A 21,868-nucleotide genomic window follows, 5' to 3' on the forward strand; every position below is an offset into this window, starting at 1 on the left:
GATGATACGATCACGGCTAATACGAATTTCCGGATTATACGAATTTTTCTGTGGTCCCGGCCGAGCCCCATTACTTTGCAACGTGCTAGAGAACGGTTGTTACGAATCGATTTTCAGCCTGCGTCGGTTGATACGAATAAACGCCGCCCCACCGACGGCCGCGAAAGAGAACAGCGCGCGGTCACGCGCTTTCTCTCCTCTTTTGGTGCGGAGGCGCGGCGCCGGACAGCGCGGACCCGCGACTGGGCGCGAAGAGTTTGAAGCGGTGGCGCTTCAAGAAATAAATGCTTTTTACGTACATGTGCCTGAGTGAGTTCACCTCTGACTCTTTAATTTAGCTACAGTCGAATCTCGTTAATTCGAACACGCTTATTTCGAACATACCGCGCACCGACAATGCTCTTAGCAGCGCGCCAAATAACGCGGCGGCGCCTCCGACCGGCATTGCTCCGACACCGCCATAGAGCAAAAGCTCAGGAGAGACCCCTCAATGCCGCGCGCGAAGGAACGGGGGAAAAAAAAAAGGACCCGCGGCGGAAATTTCCCCCTCTCTCAAATTGCAAGGTCGCCGTTTCTGCATCGCGCCGGAACAAGCGTGTACGTGCCGACTAGAGTGTTCTAGACAACCGTATTCTAGCACACACTAGTGCTGACGTCTCAGCCACGCGGATAAAATGGCAGTGAACCCTTCTCCTCTATTTTCTAGTCACATGTTGACCTTGCACGCTGCGGCAGCAGCGCAGAGGGAAGCAGCGGCGGAGGCACAGTCGGGCCAACGAAACTGCCACGCCCGCAAACGCTCGCTTCCCGATAACGGCAGAAAACAAAACTTCAGGAGGCGGTTAAATTAGCTGGCGCCAGCACGGCGGCGGGCGCGCACGGAGATGTGCGCACGGAGTCGAAGATGAGAGAGCTACGAGGGGGTTGAGAGGGAGGGCGAGGGGAGCCACCGAAGCGGCGGAGTTGACGCGGCCAAATCCGCTTCCCTGCCGCCCTCCTCCCTCACCTTCGACGGTCTCCGCGCGCACCAGTGTGCCGGCGCCGCCCGCTCGCTCCCTGAAGCTTCGTTTTCTGTCGTTATCGGGAAGCGACCGTTAGCCGGCGTGGGCAGTTTCGTGGCCTGCGCTTGCTATGCGCTTGCTATGCGCTTGCTATGCGCTTGCGCGCCGCGATATTTCACGACTCGCACCGTTCGTGCATCGTACTTCAAAAATACGTCCTTTTAATTCGAACAAATTTTCGGGCCCCTTCGAGTTCGAATTATCGAGATTCGACAGTAGTTTTAATTGTCTTTCGATGATACGAATTTCGGCTAATACGAATATTTTTCGTGACCCCGTGAGATTCGTATCATCAAGCTTTTACTGTACAGGGAGCCTAGCATGGACCTGGACAGGTCTGTAAAGTGTACTTTCTAGAACTTAACAATAGCACAAGAGATGTGGTGACATCTAGCAAATTGCCCTTCGTGTTGCCTCTCGCTCCAACGTGAACTAAGTGGCAAGAACACAGTGCACATGAAGCCCCCAGCACTCGGTGCGCCTAAACTCTGGACCCACTGCGGCTTACTTTCAAGATAGGGGATGTGTGGTTGTCGCGGCAGCCAGAGTAGAACTCTGTCAGCAATGGCACCCACTCTGCCTCTCACACTCGCAGATGGTCTTCAAAGCACGGAAAGTACAGCAAAATCAAGCGTTGCATAATGCTGGCTCCCAATAATAATTTTCACCATACTACAGCGATGTGAAGCATACGCAATGCAGGGTGGTGAATCATACCAAGAATGGGAAGGGGTCACTGTCACGGGACACAGTATTTATTTTTTAATTATACACACATGTGCACCCGCCATCTCCCGCCGCAGTACAAACACTGATACGCCTAGTAAGTGTACTGGTAGGCCTTCAGAGCTATTTTGGACGTGCCCGTGGTGATTTAACGCTCAAATTGACACAGGGCGCCACGAGGCACTAAAAGGCATGCATTCATTTTTTTTGGACTGCCTGATTTTTCAGAAATTTTCGCAGCCCTTAGGAAGTCCGAAAAATCGGAGATTAGCTGTACTTGTATATAATTCAATTCGTAAATTTTGATATTTGCACACCCCTATAAAACACCGTAGTGTTCCCTTTAGTATCCCTTTAATTTTGCTAGCGGAGCTGCGTTCACTTCAAGTTGCCGCTACAGGATTGGCCAAATGACCAGGCCAACTCAGGATTGACTAGACTAAACACTAGGACCAAGTAGGCTAGGCTGACCAATTGAAAAAGACTAGTGTTGTGCGAATATTAAAATTTTCCAATAGTAATTTCGAATATTATGTTAATTAATATTCACTTCGAGAGCAGTTGTAATATTCATGCTTTTCGAAGTGTTGGCAAACTCGTGGTCAAGAGTTTTTTTACTGTCTAATAATCAGTAAGGCATGATTTTTAAAATAAAAAATAGACCCACACGTTCAGCAAAACTGTATAAATAATTACACGTTATGATGGGAGCTTTCAAATATATTAATTGGAATCATTTCATCAACTTTGTTTAACCCTTTCAGGGTCAATGACGCACATATATGTCCTCCGTGAACACCTTCAAAATGGTCAATGACATACGTACATTTACGTCATCGTTTGTATATTTAAAAATCACTCCTCTTTCATCATTTCTTCGCTTGGCATGTGCTGCCACTTGACGGGAACACGTGGAATTTTTTACTTGCGCCGATGCCTCTCCGTTCTTTTTTTGTTGTTTATGGCAACGGCGCGTCGGCTCTCGCTAGCGCGGTGGCGGCACATTTCAGCTTTCTCCTGCGGCGGCTTCCGCCTGTTGCACGCGCTAAACCGATGGCTATCTGGGTTCAAATCTCTCAAAGGGTGACCGCTTGTTACGCGATCGTTTATCGCTCACAGCGGTGCAATTACACCTGTTTGTCGGGCAGGCGCGTATATACACAAATGATGCTGCCGTTTTTGCGTTTTCTTTTTTGGAGACCACGAAAGCTCTATCGCACCTTGTTGGCGGTAAGACAAAGGCTTCTCACTTGTTTCGGTTTCCGGACGTGCACTCAAGCATTTTTCAGTGCGCTTATCTTCCTATTCATGAATAAACATTGTGTATTGTACAACATAAACAATTTTTCCGTCACTTTACGGTCACCCTAAAAAAATTACAACCATTTGTTTTTCGAAATAGGTTCTTTCGAAGAATTTAAATCAGCAATAAAATAAATCGACCTTGTGGAGTTGCAAAGGGTTAACGGGCAAAAGAAACCAAGCAACGAACTCCAGATGCACCGGTATATGGTGGCGCCATCTTTGCCAATCTTGGCACCCCTCTTTTCTCACCACCACTGCATCCAGACATAAAGTTTGAAAAACAAATTTTGGATAAAGATAAATATATTTTTTTTTATTTCTCATAACCTTCATAATTGTTCCGAAATTTTTGAACAGCAACTATTCAATAATTAATTCGAAAATATTCGGTCAAAATCACTATTCGCTTCGAACTCAACATCACTATTCGCACAACCCTAAAAAAGACGATGCACATAGAAAGTGAAAAGTACGCCTCAATAAAGTGCACCTCAGTGTAGACTCGGTGAAATTGTTTTTCAGATAAGACGGGAATGCCAGTGCTCATGAACGTGCCTAATAAATGTGCCAGTGCTAATGAATGTGCATGATCTTGATGACGAAATGCTTTAAATATTAATAAGCTGGAAGTGCACTGTGCAATCTAGTCTTCGTCCTTCTTGGGTCCTCGTTAACACTTGCTTCATTGTGCTAGTTATGTGTTTTTCAGTAATGCTCATTATGAATGCCTAAAATAACCTGCGCAAGCAATTACACTGCCCATACTCACAGTGGCCACCTCCCATGCCACCGTAGTGGTTGGCGACTGCAATGAGGTCGTACACAGCTCGCTCGTGCTTCCGGTTGATTATGTAGTCGTCCATGCACAGATCACTGCAAGAAAGGAGGAAATGGCTGTGTTCCAAGTTGCTTTGTGAGCATAGAGATGCATGCAGGCTGCTCTATCCTGCCCTAAGAACAAAGTTTGCAGTTGCAGTGGATTCAGAATGCATCTTGGCACAAGTCGAAAGGCGTAAGAAGCAATGAAGGAAAGACAGCGAAGACGCTTGTTTCCTTGCAATTCCCGAGACGCACTCTGAATGCCAGCGCACTGCATGACAGTCGCCACAAGATGCAGGTGAATTGAACATAAAAGATCAAACAACCATTAAATGAAACAAAAAGTCCATTGATGTCTTTCATTCCTCAAAACATTTTAAAATGATCTCAATGCAGTAAAAGCTCGTTGAGTCGACGTTAATTCAGAAAATCCGATAATTCGGACTCGTCCTCTGGTCCCTGCAGGCGTAAGCAATATTTATTGCCAAAAAATTCTCATTAATTCGGACATATTTGGCCGCACACCGGTCTATATCGAGAAAAATCGGAACGCAGCGGGCGCCGCAAATGCGAGACGTAAAAGAGCAAGAGCTGCGCTAGCATCCAACCGAAATGAAACTACGGTCGCGATCAGCATTCATAATTACAAAATGACAGGAATGCCAAAATGCTTCAGGTTTATTTGTCTTTATAGCCTTTATTCTTGCATTTGCTGCTGCGCATGACACCGCGTTGGGCACGTACCCTTAGAACTGCGACGTTGCCATTCGTGATCGCGTCGACAGCGAGCATGCTTCCGTCCGCAGCGTTTATACTAACAGTTGTTTCGTTTTGACTTGGTGCGTGCGTTAGCCGCATGCCTTTTAGAACCGCGCAGTTATTATCTGTGATAGTGCCGATCGCGACTGTGGTTTCCTACGCAGTGGTTTCGTTTAAACTGAGAGTGCATTGGCCACAGGCATTCAGAGCTTCGTCGACAGCATTCGTGATTGCGGAGTTGATAGCAACCACGGTTTCTTCCGCAGTGGATGTTGCAAACTGTAGTTTTGTTTTGACTCGCTGCACGTTGGCTGCGTGCCTTCAGACTTGCGTGGTCGGCATCCACCCATGACTGCATCGACAGCGACCATGGTTTCACTTGCAGCGGCTGTGGCGTGCGAGTTTTGTTTTGACTCAGTGCAATGCATAGGCGATACCACAGCCCGCACACTGGTATCAAATCCGCCGGCTACATCGCGATAGACGGACCATCTGTGTCAAGGCCCAATGCGAAAGAAGCCACGAGGCCTCCGACGCTGTGACCGCTAATCAGTTGCAAGATGACAAGAATTGCAGCTTCCGAACTGCTTTTGTGCAAAGTAGAAATAGGATTTGCCAATTCATTCTGTAAATGAAATCATATGTTTTAGGCGTTTGCTTATTGTTCTCTTGGTACCCTCGATAATTTGACATTCAATTTAATTCAAACATTCTTCTCTGTCCCATATCCGAATTAACGAGGTTTTCCTGTACATCATTTGAGTAGTTTCCTAAATATTAATGATGTGGCAGTTGGTTATCATGCAATAATGTTATCATGCTTTTTTACATTAGCGCATACTTTGCTTGTTTAAGGAACATGTTAGCATGTTTCCCCATAAATTTTCTTTGGGTGTTATCTTGGTATTTTATGTGATAATTGAAGTTTCTGCTAGCAACTGCTACCAGTATCTATGCACTGCTACAAAAAATAGAATGGGGAAACCTTCAAATAATTGTTTGTATTCCTAAAGTTTACATACTGTTTGCTAACAATAAATTCAATTTATGCAAACTTAAAGGAAACAAATGTTCTAAAATTTCATATACCGTATTTATTCACATATGAGGCGAGGCTTTTTCCCAGAATCTTAAGCCTCAAAGTCACCCCCCTTCCCCCCGCCTTATACGCGAATTATGCCTGTAAATGTGGCTTCACGGGAGCGCGCGCCGCCATGCCGTGAAGCCACATTATAAGGCGATATTCACGCTGCAGTGAAGCAACACTTAAAGGTAAAAATTCACATATAGACCCCACTCCACGTGCTGGAGCTCCCTTCCCCCATATTTTGTGGTCGCCATTTTGCATTTTAGCTGTGTTAGTAATTCAGTATTTCGGGCAATCACTGCTGAGTCTGAATAATCCGTCAGCTACTCTATATCACTTTATATTAGCGTGTTCTTTTTTCTTGGGTCCTCCAACTGGCACCCCTACCTTAGAATCGTCAAGTGACCGCCTTATAATCGAATAAATATGGTACACAATACCCAGTTGGCTACAAATATATATAGGGGATAAGATTCGCAAAAAGGCAGTCTGTAATATAGTTTTTACGACCTGCCCGGTAACTTATTAAATTGGAGCGATATGCTTTTACAGAACAGAAATTCACATTTGCCATGGAACCTGTGTCCTGTAAACTTCCTTGATTGACCATACAGTGAAGAAAATGTGATTGATTCACCAAAGTTTAATGCCCAAATCAATGCTCCGGCTACGAGAAAAACCGTAGTGAAGGCCTCCAGATTAACTCTGACCACCCGGGGTTCTTAAACGTGCACCTAAATTGAAGTGCACAAGTGTTTTTGCATTTCACCTCATCAAAATGCAGTCACCACTGATATGTCCGCAATTTTCATGTCCGAAATTTCAAACAAAATTTAAATTCTGGAGCTATGTCCACAGATGGATCCCTAGCTACACCTTCCACAGCTACGAAAGGTCAGACCAAGGGCACAGCACTGCCCGAGAGGCGAGCGAAATGACGCACGTGATGGGGAAGTCGACATGGGTGTCAATCTTGTCGCGCCAGAAGCGGTTGTAGGAGAAGCGCTTGAGGTGGATGATGAGCACTCGGGGCAGGCTCCACAAATCGAGCTTCTTGGTGGCCTGCTTTTGACTCCGACACGTGGGGCAGAACCAGGGGTCCTCGGCACCCAGCTTCTCGGTCGTTGTGAACAGCTCCAGGCACTCTCGTAACTGCAGCTGTCGTTTCACCGCTCGCTGGTGCACCGACTCGTGGATCAGCACGTCCTGCACAACACGCACTCTTACCGGTTGAACCGGAACTCTACATGTATGCTGTGGCAACAACAAAACTAGGGAGCACCTAATGTACTGACATAAGCAGGTCACAATGCATTTGTGCAAATTCCAATGTGTAAACCACACATTATGGTGTGCAGAGACTGCTCATTCATTGACACTCCTTTCGACAAGTGTTTGATGTTTAATATTCATCGCACCAGAAATCGGTCGGCACACAGAGCTCTGCCTATTCTCTATCATGAATTTCATTGCCTGTGATGACATGCTCTTCTGGGAAGCCCGCACGAAGTAGCGCATCTCACTACTTCACTGCACGTGAGTTGTGAAAGTTGCATAATGTGCTCAGGTTAGAACATTTCGCCTACAACCAAAAAGTCACGTGTTCGAACCCTGCCCAGACACAGACTTTTGTTGAGTGACTAGGGTAACTTTGTGATAACAAACAAACTGCATTACATGAAAACATTTGTGACTTCTAGAATAGCAAGTGCCATTAAAAACCGCCAGATGTTAGTGCTTACAAAGTTGTGCACTACGAATAGCCCATTTAGTATTTTTCATTCCCACAGCAACTTGCTAGGCATGCTCCCCGTTTCTGTCTAGCCCGTGGGCATGATATCGGGCCCAATCATTGATGAGCGCCAAACTTCCTGCACCGGTTTGCTGCCTACTGCCACACCTGTCTCAACTGTTAGCAGTAGTGCAACAGGCAAAATAGGATTTGGAGCAATTTTTGGAGCAGAAAAATCTTGCTTTTGGAGCAGGAAAATCCAAATTTGAAGCAGGTTACGGAAAAAAAAAAACCTCCGCTTTAGAGAACTAAATCCCAAATTCGATGCAGTTTAACAGTTTCACAAAGAATGCTTACTCATAAAACGCCCTAAAATTGACCCCACATAATAAACGCTCCCCCCAACTTTGCATTGGATCTCTGGAAACAAAAAGTGCGTTCATTACGCGAGTATATACGGTAATATACGTTAATACGACAGGAGTAATTCGAGATCGCAGGGAGAGGCCTTCGTCCTGCAATACAGGCTGATGATGATACGGTAATTCACATTAGCAGCGTAGGTGAGGGCAGGGGCGCACTGCACGCAACTTTTTCCGCCAAACATGTAGAAAGTACACATGCATGTCACGATGTTCCGGCGGTAGTCGAAACATGCGGCGACTGTTTGACAATCTTTTGCCGTTTCAGCGGTGTACAGCGAAAATCGGCACAGCTTCATTACAACGCGGCGCCTGTTGCCACGTGGAACCGAACCCTTGCTAGTTTTGTGCATTGCGTCGCCTACAAAGCTCACGCGGTCAGTGCCGGGTCGATTGCTGTACTGTACAAGCGAGTTTCCCGTGGTGTATTCATACCCGCTCCGCTCGTGACCGCGTGCACAGATACAGCGAGAATCTTGAGTCAATGCGGCAATGGTGAAGTGCTTTCATTACTGCAAGCAATGCGCACTCCGTGTCTCTGCAAGATTTTACTGCATATACAACACGCCGCACTACAACCACTAGCAAAAATATTCTACAGCGCCCACCACAAAACAAGTCAACGTCTCGTCTGGGCATGTGTTGTTCTTGCACTACTGGATCGGACTGGATTGGATGGCGATGTCCAAGCAGCAGGTTGCCAACGCGGCCTCTTTTTCCCGCTAAAACAAGCTTAACCGAGAAATTTCGCGGCTGGTCGGGCGTTTTGGCGCAGCGTGGCACAATTTCATCATATATAACGGTTTTGGCGCAGCTCAGCGCAAATATACGAAATTGTATCAAAATGGCGCATTGGCGCAACTGTTGCAACCCTGTGTTAGGCCTAACTAGCATGCTTTGCCAGGTGTCGGCGACCAAGGTTACAATTTCATGGCAAGTCGAGGCAAAGCCATTCATAGCGGCCGTACGCCTCTCGGGATGCCGAGGAGCCATCTCGTCCACGAAAAGTATGGAGGACAAACTGAATGGTGCAAGCTTTCTTTACGGCTGCAATTTTCAAAGCCACCGTGTGTGCAGGTCACGTTTAAAATATCGAGCCAGACAACTTTCGGCGTCCGCAACTTCGGTCGCCGTCCTACACTTCCCACGTGACAAATCGGGGCTGAAGGCGAGCATGTGGCACCAAGCGAGCGACCTTTACGGAGCAGGCGTATCCATTTCCCTCTGCCCTCCCCTTTTTAACCAATCCTCCCGACTCCCCCCTTCCGTGGGCGACCGTTCCCTTCCTCCTCCATGTCATCCTACACTTTTCTGCCAGTCCCACTTTCAGCTCCCACTGCCTCACAAAACTAGAGCTTTACAACTAGCGCTTTACACAAAATGGCAAAGTAGTGCCACCTCGCAGGAATGCCAGGAAATTTGCGTGATGATAATTGCGTGAGGTACACACATGGGACAGATCTTTGCTAGAGCTCGGCAGAGAACAATTTCATGTTGAAATTTAATATGAGAAAACAGCAACTGATTATGTAGTTCAGAAAGAGCAGTTTTATACACATAAGCAGTTGAGGAAAACGAACTCCCAACAGGACCTCGCCGAGCAGCTGATGTCACTTGAGCTCAAACTGATCTGTGTGCTTGAAGTAAAAATTTTCAACATCACAGAATTCCTAGCAGTTCTCAACCTCACCTCACTTTGTGAGGTTTAGGTTGACCTCGTGAGTTAGGAACTTGCCAGAGATTACACACCTTTGACTCTGTGAACAGTTGCTTTTGTCACTGCATGAATGAATACCACTTCAAGTCACCTTACAAGCCATCCACGACATGTTTACAAAACAAACCTACTATTTACCAACTTTTGTAGAATGTTTTCAACTTGAGTTGAGCAAGGAGGACACTCACGTCCGCTTTGGTCTCGTCGAAGTAGTGGGCGCGCACCTTGGGCAGCCAGTCGGCCCCCAGGTAAGTGCGCGGTGCCAGCTTCAGGGGCTGGCCGTTGTCCACAAGGGTGGCCAGGTTGAGCGAGCTGTTCTCGTTGATGCACTGCAGTGTGAACAGGCGCCGCTTCTTGTTTAGGCATTCCTTGGGTGGCGGCTCAGCAGTCGTCTCGCTGGCCATCTCCTCGTCCGCGTCTGCAAACAGCTCGTCTTGGCCGTTCTGAACCTCTGCGTTCCCCACCCCCACGGGATGACGTGTGCATGCAAAGAGAGAGAGAGAAGAGGAACATGGGGCACCAGAGGAAAGGCCGTTAAAACTGGCACTGTGGATGCCCCACACCAATGCTTCAGAGTGGCATAACACCGCACTTGTGAAGGATTAGCAGGAAGGCACCACATTAAGGTAAACATGTGACACCGTCAACTCTCGTTCGTTTGACCTCAATTTCGGACTTTTCGCTGAATTCAAACATACTGGGAAGTCCCAGTGAGAAACTATACCATAGAAGGAAAGCTTGTTTAGTTTATATGCGAAAGCATGCGGCATCAGTTAATTTGACCTCTACCGGTGCCCCCCTATGCGTGCAGCGGTTACCAAAAGCTTGAAAACAAGAACTTCAACAGACGGTGCTACTGCTTCCGTAAGCATGAATCTGATTTGTTTATCTTTTAGTATCCCACGCTCCTTCCGCCCCTGAAGCCACCCATTTCCGCTTGTTTCGTGTCGTGTCATGTCGAGGCAGCGTTAAAACAGGTCAGTGCGCTTCACCGCATGCTGGTTGAGTTGAGCAAGAATAAAAAAGACACTATTTCAAGCAATGAAAAGGATTTGAATTCATTCATTCTGCCACCATTAACTTATTCGATAATTCGACCAAATCTTGTGGTCCCGCATAGGTCCAAGTAATGAAAGTCAACTGTATGAGACAGCAAAAGCTGTGGACAAATTACCACAGGCCTGTTGTAGTAATGGGGTCCACTAAAGAGGAAACTGTTGGATCATGTTAGGAAACAGATGGAGCACTGAGAAGTGAGAAAATGGGTATGCCCGATTCACACACACTTTATAGTAAAAGCTACACCACCAACGCAAACATGTTTCTTCAGAAGGAAAAAAAAAAAAAAACTTAGCTGCCACACTCGCTTCTTTTAGCAGGTGGGCAAGTTGTTCAGAGAGTGATGGCACTAGCACTGAACCCAACTTCTGCTTCAAGAAAGCGCAAGGTTGCGCAAGCTTTGCAGATGTTTTTTGGTGCCACTGTTTGGTTTAGCACTACCCAGCCAAAAAATGTCGTGTTGTAGGCTACATACATTATACAAATGTAGTTCTAAGCAATCCTCTATTAGTCAGAATAAGAAAAGGACTGCCACACTGCTCGCTTATGTCACTTTTTCGACACTCCTTCAGTGCTACCTACAATGGTAGTCTAAGGGAAATACAGTTAAACCTGATTATAACGAACCACCATATAACGAATTCCTGGATATAACGAAGTTTTTCTATTCCTCGCCATTACTCCATAGAAGCACATGTATTTGAGACCTCTACGTAATTAAGTGGCAGCGGGAGACCCCCTCGAAATAACGAATTTTCTCCGCCGACAACCTAGAGATTTTGCCCCAAATTTTGTCGTTTTCGTGCAAGCACCAACTGGAAGCACCTTCTCCGCCGCGATGGAATGCGATGCGGTGGCGTCACGCTTGGCGCGCTCAAATTCACGGCGACTGCGAGGCGAGAGCGAGCGCACGTGTGCGTGCGTGCAGGCATGCGCGAGACGGGCCTGCGTCCCTCGACCCGGCGATCTTGCCGCCGTGGGCGTGACCTTTCCCCCTTCCTTCATTCAAACCTGATCTCGCCGCTTGCTGCAGCTGGCATAGCCCGCTAAGCCGGCAATCTCCTTTTTCAGTTGATGTTGCCGAAGGAAAAAAATGGGGTTTTTTAATGCGCTGGCAGCGCCACTCGTACATTACTGCGCAAGTCTCTGCGCTTCACTTCACTAACCTGACACTAGGTGACACTACACGACGCTACAACGCCATCGTGTTGCTCGCTCTTCGTTTCTGACGCCTCGCGCTAGTGCAAAACGACACGCGTCCACGCATCCAGTACCTGGTGTGACAATTGAAGGATGAGTGCTTCGACAAAGAAACGCAAGATATTGACCTTGTCTGCAGTTTGCTTTGAAGATACGGCGGCCGCCGCCCATGTTCTCGCCTCCCGCGCCGTGCCTAGCATGCTGTGACTTTTTTGTTCATCGCAACTTTAGTGTATTGAGAGTAAATCTTGAGCGATAGTACATACGGTAGGCGTTTCTTTTTAAAATTTTCGTGCCGAACCTGCATATAAAGAAATCTTCTTTATAACGAAGTTTTTCGGGAATTTGTCAATTTCGTTATATCCAGGTTTAACTGTACTAGCAATATAACAAGTTTTTCAGGACCCGACAACAGAAGAAAAAGATAAAAAGGGGCATTCCTTTTCTCAGATGCAGAACTGCATGATAGGCATAAAAGCTATGAATCCTTGAAGAATGCCACAAGTGGCTGCAATTGGTGTCAAATATTATTAATGCCATACTACAGATGCAAGTCTTTTAAGATAGCTCTGTTCTGGATGAAAGTGCTAAGATATTAAATCTCTCAACATATCTCTCCTATATGTGGCACTTCTTAGCTACATCATCTACTCAAGCTTTACGAGATTGCTTACTGGGGACCGACTTCATCTTCTTCTTCTGTGATCCCTTAATATATTTCCGGCGTTTGGAAGACTCTGAAATATAACATACGAAACTAGGTGTCCAGCGGAGGACTTGTATTTAAGTCAAACTTTATGGTCTGCCAAGACAGCACTGAACACTAACAAGTGCAAAAAGGACGAGGAGAGTGCCAGGTAATGAGAAGAGGCAACATTAGATCAGAACATAGTTGATTGATTGACTGACTGACTGATTGACTGCATTCTAAAGCAAGACCTAAGAGTTATGGCAGTGGAGTGTTCCGGAATAATTTTGACTGTCTGATGTTCCCTAACATGCACTGTGAACACAGGGCAATGATGGCCAACCAGTGGTAGCATAAGCAAACGGGGTCAGACATAGAAGCGGGCAGACAATGCCAAAGAAGGTTTAAATTCTAACAACATAAGGAAGGAGTATGTGATGTGACCAAAATCGCACGAAGCTCATCGAATGATGGTGACTCCATGCACAAACAGAACACAGCTGACAGCTGAAGATACTGGGGAGTTAGAAATGTGTGCCGAGGAGTTTCTGTGGCACAAGCCTTCTGCAAGGCACCCCAGGATTGAGGAAAGTGTCTTGGGATGAGGCTGGCCTGAATAGTTTCATGTGCCCTCCTTGTAATGCACGGAAATGACAGTGTGACCACTTCCGCAGGGTAAGCAGAGGGGCATCTCAGTAGCCATCTTATATTCAAGTTACCCCGTGTGAAGATGTACACTCTTACAAGTGACACACTGACAACAGCAGTGTATGCAACTCCAACACTGGATGAAGGCATGCAAGCTAGTGACTTGTCAGCCAAGGACATAATCAAAGTAAGCTAGAATTACCTAGACTAGGGACAGATGGCACTTTTTCTTATAAGCATAGCGTCGTAAAGACCTCAGATCTGTTAACAAGAATGCGCGAGCTTGTTGCCGGAGACACCATCGGCACTTTTTACTGGCACAATGACATTATCAGTAAGATTACACGCTGTGCCCATAATCAAATGCAGCCTGGGCACGGTGCGCACAGCACATCATCTCGCTGATTACGACAGCGTGTCAGTAGAAGGCGTGGATGGCATCTGCAGCCATGTGCTCACGCATTGTTGTTAACAGACCCGAGGTCTGTACATGCTAAAGGTTAAAGGGACACTAAACAGAAATAGTTTTAGCGGTATTAGTAGATTGCCTTTCTACAATAATGAAAAAGCCACTCTTTACCATGAGAGGAGGCTTGATAAGCCATAGATGATGCAAGAACAACAGACAGGTAGCGCTGCTCCCTAGAGGTTCTTGCACGAGCTAGCCGTGACAACATGGACCTTAATGGCGTCTACTCAAAGCCTAGCCAATTTTTATATTGGTAAAGATGGACTACACTGTACTAAAAAAAAAAGCCCAAGACTGAACTAAGTGATATACAAAAACTTTTACAGAACTACAGTGCCCTAATACAAAAACACCTTTGAAATCCATGAAGTCACGCTGATGTACTGGTGCTAGGGCTAAGGCGCTAAATTTAAAGAAATGGAACATTTGACGTTCATTTTCTTTTCTAATAATCAACCTATTACTGCAAAATTAGCAAAAGTCGAAGTTTTGAATGAATCCCTTGTCAGTCCAAACTGACATATCGTTTCTGTTTAGTGTCCATTTGACACAGGCATCATACAGTGGTGGTGGTCACTCTGCTGCCCATAGACTATGTCTGGATCTCTCAAACACCAGCCTACACACCAAATTCCATGTCTAAAAAGAACATAGCAAACCAACCACGGTTGTCTTAAGACAAAAAATGCCACTGGTTGGCATCAATGCGAGGTTGACACACAGCTGAACAAAGGCTTTGAGCACACTGACATGGAAATTCTAACCGCAAGAAAGACAAGACGTGACAGGTGGCACAAGATCCTGGCCCTCTGTGCACAAACTGTAGTTTCCTTCATTCCAATTCTTAATAGCATCAGTTTGTCTGTACTATGGGAAAGCACAATGAGCGTGTGCATGGCGCAACTATGCACAGGTTGTCAAGTCCGGACACACAAGGCTTACATTGAGCAGAAAAGACAGGAATTTATAACATAAGCGTCTGTAACCTTGTGAGCTGCTTCGCACTTTAGCGCTGCATACCATGGTTTGCATACACTGGCAGTTGACAGCAATCTTGTGGAAAAAAACTAATTTGAAAAACACACCACAGAGTGCAAAAAATGGGCAGCTTAGAAGCTGCAATTAACCTTGCAGCCACAACTAGGCATACTGTGCATCTGACCACACTACATTTATAGTGTCACTATAGTAGCGAAAACTACCGCATTTACTCTAACACAACCTTTGTTTTCAGAAACATTTACTCAAAAAGGAAATGTGCATTACCTTCGAGTACGACGACAACACTACATTAGTGAAAAGTTATCATTGGCATTAATTTCTGTAATCGGACACGATCCATACGCCCATGCAGCTGCAAGAGCTGTGTATAATGAACTACAGCACTGTGGTACCTTCGTGACTGCTTCGCGAGTTCGTTAGGCTACAGTATATTCTAGAGGCGTTAGCTAGTCTGCCATAATCTGCAAAGGTGTAAAAGAACTGTGGTATATCAAATGCCACAGAAGATGCCGAAGGCCAGATCATCTGCGCTGTTGATAGTAATAATGAGGCATCCAAAAGTGACAATGAGCGATGTCCGGTTCATTGCAGCACGGAAGAAACAGATATTCACTATTACTCTCTTTCACCATGAAAAAATGATGAGTGAACAACCAACGGCATTGTATTTACAAATTCTTGAAGTAGGAAAATCGAGTTGTGTGTTACAATCAAAGGCATTGCAATTTTCACTTCTCGGCATGAAAATCGGGTTCACGTAACAATTGAAGGCTCGTTATAGAATAGAGTATATAATATGGTAGTTGGTTCACCTTCAAAGTAAGCTGAAACAGCTTAACTAAACAGGCATAAAGAAGAAAACATGCCCAACAAGACAAGCACTTGTCCTGTAGTGAGCGTTTGCTTTCTCGTTCTTGTTCAGTTGTGCTGTTCCAGCATACCTTGAACAGAGGTGTAAAACGGGCACCATGAACCCCATTGCGAGAGAAACAGAGACGCCTCCTTACTCAGAGCCAGTGGCAATGTGCAAAAAAAAAAAAAAAAAAAAAACTCACCTCCATTCTGTTCCTCCATACTCTCGCTCCCGCACCACTCGTCACCCGGCTTCGGGGGCGTCACGTACCTCCTGGGAAAAAACAAAGGAGGTGATAGGGAGCAGAATTGAATTCTGGGGTTTTATGCACCAAGACCCTGACCTATTTATGAGACATGCACCCAATTAATGCACGATACACAGGCGTTGTTTCATTTCGCCCCCATCCAAATGTGGCCACCGTAGCACGGATCGAACGTACAACCTCGAGCTCAGCAGAACAGTGCCATAGCCACTGGGTTATTACGGTGGATGATGGGGAAAGGGGTGAACAGGGCTCGGGCAAGGCAAAACATGGGTGCAAGCACAGTTTCTTACTAAAATTACTTCAAGAAAATTTGACACCGCAGTAGTTCAGTTACCATACAAATGATGAGTAGAACACGGATTTGTCCAATCCTCATGGATGTAGAAGCGTCAGACGTTCTTGTAACATTATTTATTCCACTTCATTTTTCTAAATTTACTAGCAATCATGAAAACAAGCATCTGTACACACAAGCTATTATATATAGCAAATTGTTATACTTATATACTTAAAACGCTATGTATTTTGTTGAAGATGGCCAATTAGCAATGTCAAAAAGTTAACTGAAGCCCAAAGGACCAAGTTTAGGCAAATCCGTACACTGTCCATAATACCTATGCTGGCTATTCGCCATCCCACTAGTAATTTTTAAAGGAAATTCTATGGGTGCAAGAGTTTTACCTTTGGTAACCTTTCACAAAGGGCACTTGCACGAAACGTACAAATAGAGAAGAAATAATTATACAGACTCTACATCTGAGTCAGCTGGCCAGCTACCCTATCATCCAGAGTCATCACCCAATCAAGAGATTGCTCACCCCTACAAAAACCTATGCCTCGCATTGCATCTTCAGCAGAACTTGGTTCTTTTGATGCCTGCTCCAACTGCTTTAATTTTCCATTGCTACCCCCCTTCCCTTTTTATTTGTCAGAAACTTTCCGGGATGCTACGGGAAAACATTGACGAAGCACCTCAACTACTGGTTGTACTACTATGTAGTTTTTATGCAATCTTGGAGCACAAACTTTTTTTTTACCTAGGCACCACAATACCTTCACCTTTGGGAGGCAAATTAGACATTAAATGGATAGGCAATGACTCGTGATATAACAGCAGAACATTGATGGGCTTCTGAAACACTTTTGCACACTGTATCTGGTGCTCAAACACTTTGCTATCCTTTAATTCTGTGGTGTCTAGATACCCTGCTATGGCTCATGTCTCAATATATTTTGCCTTCTTTTGTTGGTTCTGTTCCAGTAGGATGCCTTGCCATGACTAATGTTTCAATTCTTGGCAGTCCCTTACGTCGGCGTTCCCTGAGCTGTGTCCACGAATGTAAAGTTCACCAGCAGCCTGTCTCCTCAATGGAAGAGCAAGAAGTCTCATCACGACAGCATAGGCCAAAAAGGAAGCCAAAAAGAGCATAGCGACACAACCACAAGCGAGCAGATGAGAATCCCAGGTGCTGCACGTGCTGCTAGAGCTTTATTAAATCAAATTGTGTGTTTGAACGTGCCAAAGCTAAGCGATGACATTCAGCAGGCATCTACACCAAAGTGAAATAATAACAAAAATTTACAGGAGTAGCAGTAACAGTTGGCAAGGCTCTTTCTAGCACAAGCCTTGCTACTTTGTGGCACAAGCCTTCTGCAAGACACACCAGGAGTGAGGTTAGTGCCTTGGGATGAGGCCGGCCCGAGTCGTTTGATATGCCCTCATTAAAATTGCATGGAAGGGAATGCATGACCACTTCCATACAGTAAGCTAGAGGGGTGCCCTAGTAACAATAGAGCTGGTCCTGATGGCAATTGTACCACCTATTCAGGAGACAATGTGTAAGACATACGAACTTAATTGGCATATACTATCATCTGCACAACACACACTTTTAAGTGCTGATCAGGGGTATTATCCTAGACACCCCCAGCCAGACCTGTCAAATTCACCATCTCGCCACAGCTGACAGACCTGGATGGCTGCTGATTTGGCTCAAAATGTCAACATGGAGTAACCCGTGTTTCCAGAACAACGTCTCAGATATCTGCAAGCCGATTGCTGGTTACAGAAGGCAAGTTGGTCCGTTTTACTTTTGTGCCATGCCAGCTACATGGAGCTGCATTGAAAAGCAAAGAGGCATTTGGCCTGTGAAAACCATTCAATGTACCAGTTCTCGGTTTTGCTCCGTAATCAGTGATTCAATAGAGCAAGACCTCATCAATTTTACCGTCACTAGTTCAGAAAATCAAATAATTTGAACTAGCTTTCCAGACCCAGCAGATATATGCACTGTTCTGTGGCACGAAACTCTTATTAATTCGGTGATACTTGGCCACACAGCTGTCGAGTTGGACAAGCCTCAGAGCATGGCAAGTGTTTGATTTAATGTTTAATGCAAATGCCACCACTGCTCGCAAAGTAATTGCAGGAGCTCTTTCTGCCTTTTTCTTTCCCCAAACCTGCTTTCTGCATTATGTGCAAGCAGGATTCACACAGGACAGCTGGGCCGAAAAACGAGGGGCCATCGGCACTCACACGAGGCACTTGAGGATGCGCTCGTAGAGCATGTCGTAGGTGCAGTCCTTGGCAGGCACAGACACGAAGAACGGGTAGCTGAACAGGTGGCAGGTTGGCGCTGCCCGGCTGTTGGTAGCACACTGCGAGCTGGAACCACCACAGCGGATATCAGCAGATGCAATCGAATGTAGTTGCATTCAGACAACAGAGAATAAAAAAAGCTTGGGGAAACTTTCACAACAGATATGATCAAGTGAAACCGAATGAAGACGCTGAATAAAAGGCTTGAAAAAAGCTGAAGAAAGGAACATGAACAGCACTTTATAACAGCTCTCTCTACAAGGGCCTCTTTAAAAATGTACAGTCAACAGCAAAAGTTAACGGACCACGGGAGCCTGTACCAAACTGCCTCTTTACGCCACCCAGCAGTGCAACACCTGCCGTCGATAGCTGCGTTAGGCCAGAAGTGAGTCCTTGTTTTATGTCAGCATGTAAATTTTCTTGCGCCGCGCATAGTTTTTCTACTTCCTCATTTTCATGCGTAGCGCACAGCAGCATGCAATAATATCCCAGTTAGGGGCACACGGCTGGTCTCACCAACAACACTTCCAATGATACTGTTCTCGACACAGAAGCACGTTGCCACAGCTGTCAAAGAGTGTGTTGCGCGAAATTGAGAAAACAAGAGAAGCCTTGCACCGAGCAAGAAAACTGACACGCCGGCAAACAGCAAAAGGACACATTTCCAGCCTAGCACTGCTCTCGACAGCTGCTGATGCACTGCAAGTGTCACGGAGAGGCAGTTTGGCACACGCTTGTGTGTTCCGTAATCTTTTGTAGTCGACCGTACATCCTCACAGAACTTGGCATTGGAATAGCCAAGTATTTGGGCTAAAATAAACCTCTATTTCATACTGACAACCAACCTCACCTACGTTCCACAGCTTCCACTGACCCTGCTATGCACCCGAGCTCTACCAGCACAAGGGTGCCATAGCTAACGATGAAGCCCTGCATCAGAGGAGTGCCTCCCTGATACATTCATAGCGCTCCACCACCATTCATAGCTATGCCACCTTTCCAACAGGCATTGCCACAGAAAAGTAGTCACTGCCCGCTATAAACTTGTAGCCTGCATTAATTGTTTATGCTATTACTCAGGTTCTATGATTTCTGAGAATGGCCCAGGATTCTAAAACTGTTCTGCAATGAGTTCCACAAGGAGTTGCATGATAATTACATCAAATCTACTTAGTTTCTGCGAAAAACATTTTTTTTTTTAGTCAATAATGCTTCCTTACAATTTTTCCACCTTTCCAATATAAATTTTTCTATGAAAACTTCCGCGCACGAAAGAGTTACCAAGACAACGAAATAAGAAAAACAACAGGGATGGCTCACTCACCTTTTTTCCCGCATGTAGACTGGCAAAAACAATGTGGAGTTATCCAATGACTGCGGCATCTCATACCTGCCCATAAGGATGACAAAAAAAAGAGGGAAAGGAGGACAATGATGTTATACCAACTGCTCAGAAAAGGCAGGCATGACAAATTCCGTCACAAACTCGTCAGACGAAGAACGACGGGCACTCACACAAACACGTCGCTCCGTTCGAGTGTGTCCACCTGATCAGAGTGTGTCAGCACCCTGAGGAACCGGTGATTGTGAACTTCCGTCACCACGAGCTGCAATGCATGAAAGCATGTAACATCTGTTGATACACGCAGACCCGAAAACATGGAAGCCAGTAGAACAGCACAGCAATGCCACACAATGGAAGCAATGGCTTGGGCCACTGTTTCATCTCTAGAAAAGTAAGTATGTAAGTACATCTGGATTTTCTTGGAGCAGCAACTATTGCACAGTTGGACCAGGTCCACTTGTTCTTCTAGCTGGAAAGTTGGTAACATCTTAGGTAACGGGTAGAAGTCACTGCGATGATTCATTTAACAAAAGCCAGTTTTTACTTCATCGGCCAGGTTTAACTTCATGTAGCGAAAGCCAAAGCCAGCTTTTAACGAAACTAGAGATTAACGTTTTCGTGAAATTGCTTAGTCCAGGTGGAAATTTTGTACTAGTATTTACAGAATATGCTGAAGTTTTGCCATTCCATTTCAGTGTCTCAAGCGATTCTCAGATTTTTGACAGCAATCACTACAGTGGAACCTCGTTCATACGATTTTGCATAATACGTTTTTGGGGATAAGGTGTTTCTTCCCCCCCCCCCCATAATACGATTTGGTCGAATACGATTTTTGGATGATACGCTTTATTTTCCAGTTCCCGTGACAATCGCATCAACCGAGATTCTACTGTATTTGGCAAAAAGCAGGGGGCCAAGATAAGCAGAATGGCTAACGATCCTTGTGGCACATGCCGTCTGCAAGACACTGCTTTTGAGCATGTGCAGTGCCTTGGGATGAGGCTGGCCTGAATCGTTTGATGTACCCTCCTTGAACATCACAGAAGCAATTGAAAGATGCTTCCATGCGGTAAGGCGGAGGGCGTCCTAAGCTCACTGAGCCACCATTCCAAAAATGACAAACTTTGACGAGATGGACCACAGCTCTTCCATCATACACCAGTTGCAAAACTCCCCAATGGCCTTATGTTTCAAAACGCTTTTCGAGCTAGACAACCAATAATCTCAGTAGACAATGTAAAATTGTGGGGTTTAGTGTCTCAAAGCTTCATATGGGACTATGAAGGATGCTGTAGCGGGGGAGGGACTCGATTATTTTTGACCACCTGTGGTTCCTTAATGTGCATGCAAAAGCACGGCACATGTGCATGTTTGCATTCTATCTCCACAGAATACGACCACCGCAACAGGGAATCAAACCAGTGACTTCGTGGTCAGCAGTACAGCACCATTGCCACTAAGCCACTGCAGCATGTTGGCATGCAATGTAAAAGCAAATCCAGATAAACAGTTTTTTCATTCAACATTTAAGTCAGAGTGCCCATAAGAACCTTTTAGCACCTTTCATAGGGACAATGAGTTCCATCTTGTCTATCACAGGTGAGGCAACAATCAACCCCTCCACCACAAGCATGCCTGGAGTTGAAAGTATGGCTTCAGAACTTGCATGATTGATTGAGAATCTCTCGAGAAGCAAACCACCAGCTAAATTTAGCTCAAGGGTGACAAACAAAATACCTGTTCATGAAGAGCCTGAAACTTTAAGGTTCATATGCAAAAAAAAAGAAAACATAAGCAAAATTCTGACAGCTGGCAGTGATACTATGACAAATGCACTTTACCCTCCTCGAAAAGGGCACTGAGAAAGGAGAAGGTAGACAAAAGTCAGTACACTATTTTATTGTGACATATGTAATTTTAAAGTCCTTCACGTCGACAGTTTTCAACAAAAATGCCTCCCTCCCTCAGATACATCAACCACAGATTGCAGATGAGTCGGCTCGTAAAAACTACACTACTTGCATGCTGACATTAGTCAAAGGCGTCCCTCTGCGTACTCCATTCACTCTGTGCATTCTTTCGGCTAAACACACTGTGCACAAACACAAC

General features: G+C 45.5%; 1 protein-coding gene across 2 annotated transcripts in view; it reads right to left on the bottom strand.

Annotated features, from left to right (window-relative positions):
* The window catches only part of LOC119461304 (ubiquitin carboxyl-terminal hydrolase 15-like), a 70,821-nt gene that overhangs the window by 21,692 nt on the left and 27,261 nt on the right, over positions 1-21,868 (bottom strand). For both annotated transcript variants that reach the window (XM_037722556.2, XM_037722555.2), the window contains exons 13-19: positions 19,930-20,021; positions 19,739-19,804; positions 18,352-18,480; positions 15,750-15,820; positions 9,817-10,079; positions 6,701-6,963; positions 3,862-3,965 (exon numbers count right to left, since the gene is read on the bottom strand). In XM_037722556.2, coding sequence (XP_037578484.1) covers positions 3,862-3,965; positions 6,701-6,963; positions 9,817-10,079; positions 15,750-15,820; positions 18,352-18,480; positions 19,739-19,804; positions 19,930-20,021 — 988 coding nt within the window. The remainder of the gene's footprint in view (positions 1-3,861; positions 3,966-6,700; positions 6,964-9,816; positions 10,080-15,749; positions 15,821-18,351; positions 18,481-19,738; positions 19,805-19,929; positions 20,022-21,868) is intronic.

The sequence above is a fragment of the Dermacentor silvarum genome, chromosome 8 (assembly GCF_013339745.2).
Source record: "Dermacentor silvarum isolate Dsil-2018 chromosome 8, BIME_Dsil_1.4, whole genome shotgun sequence".
Lineage (NCBI taxonomy): Eukaryota > Metazoa > Arthropoda > Arachnida > Ixodida > Ixodidae > Dermacentor > Dermacentor silvarum.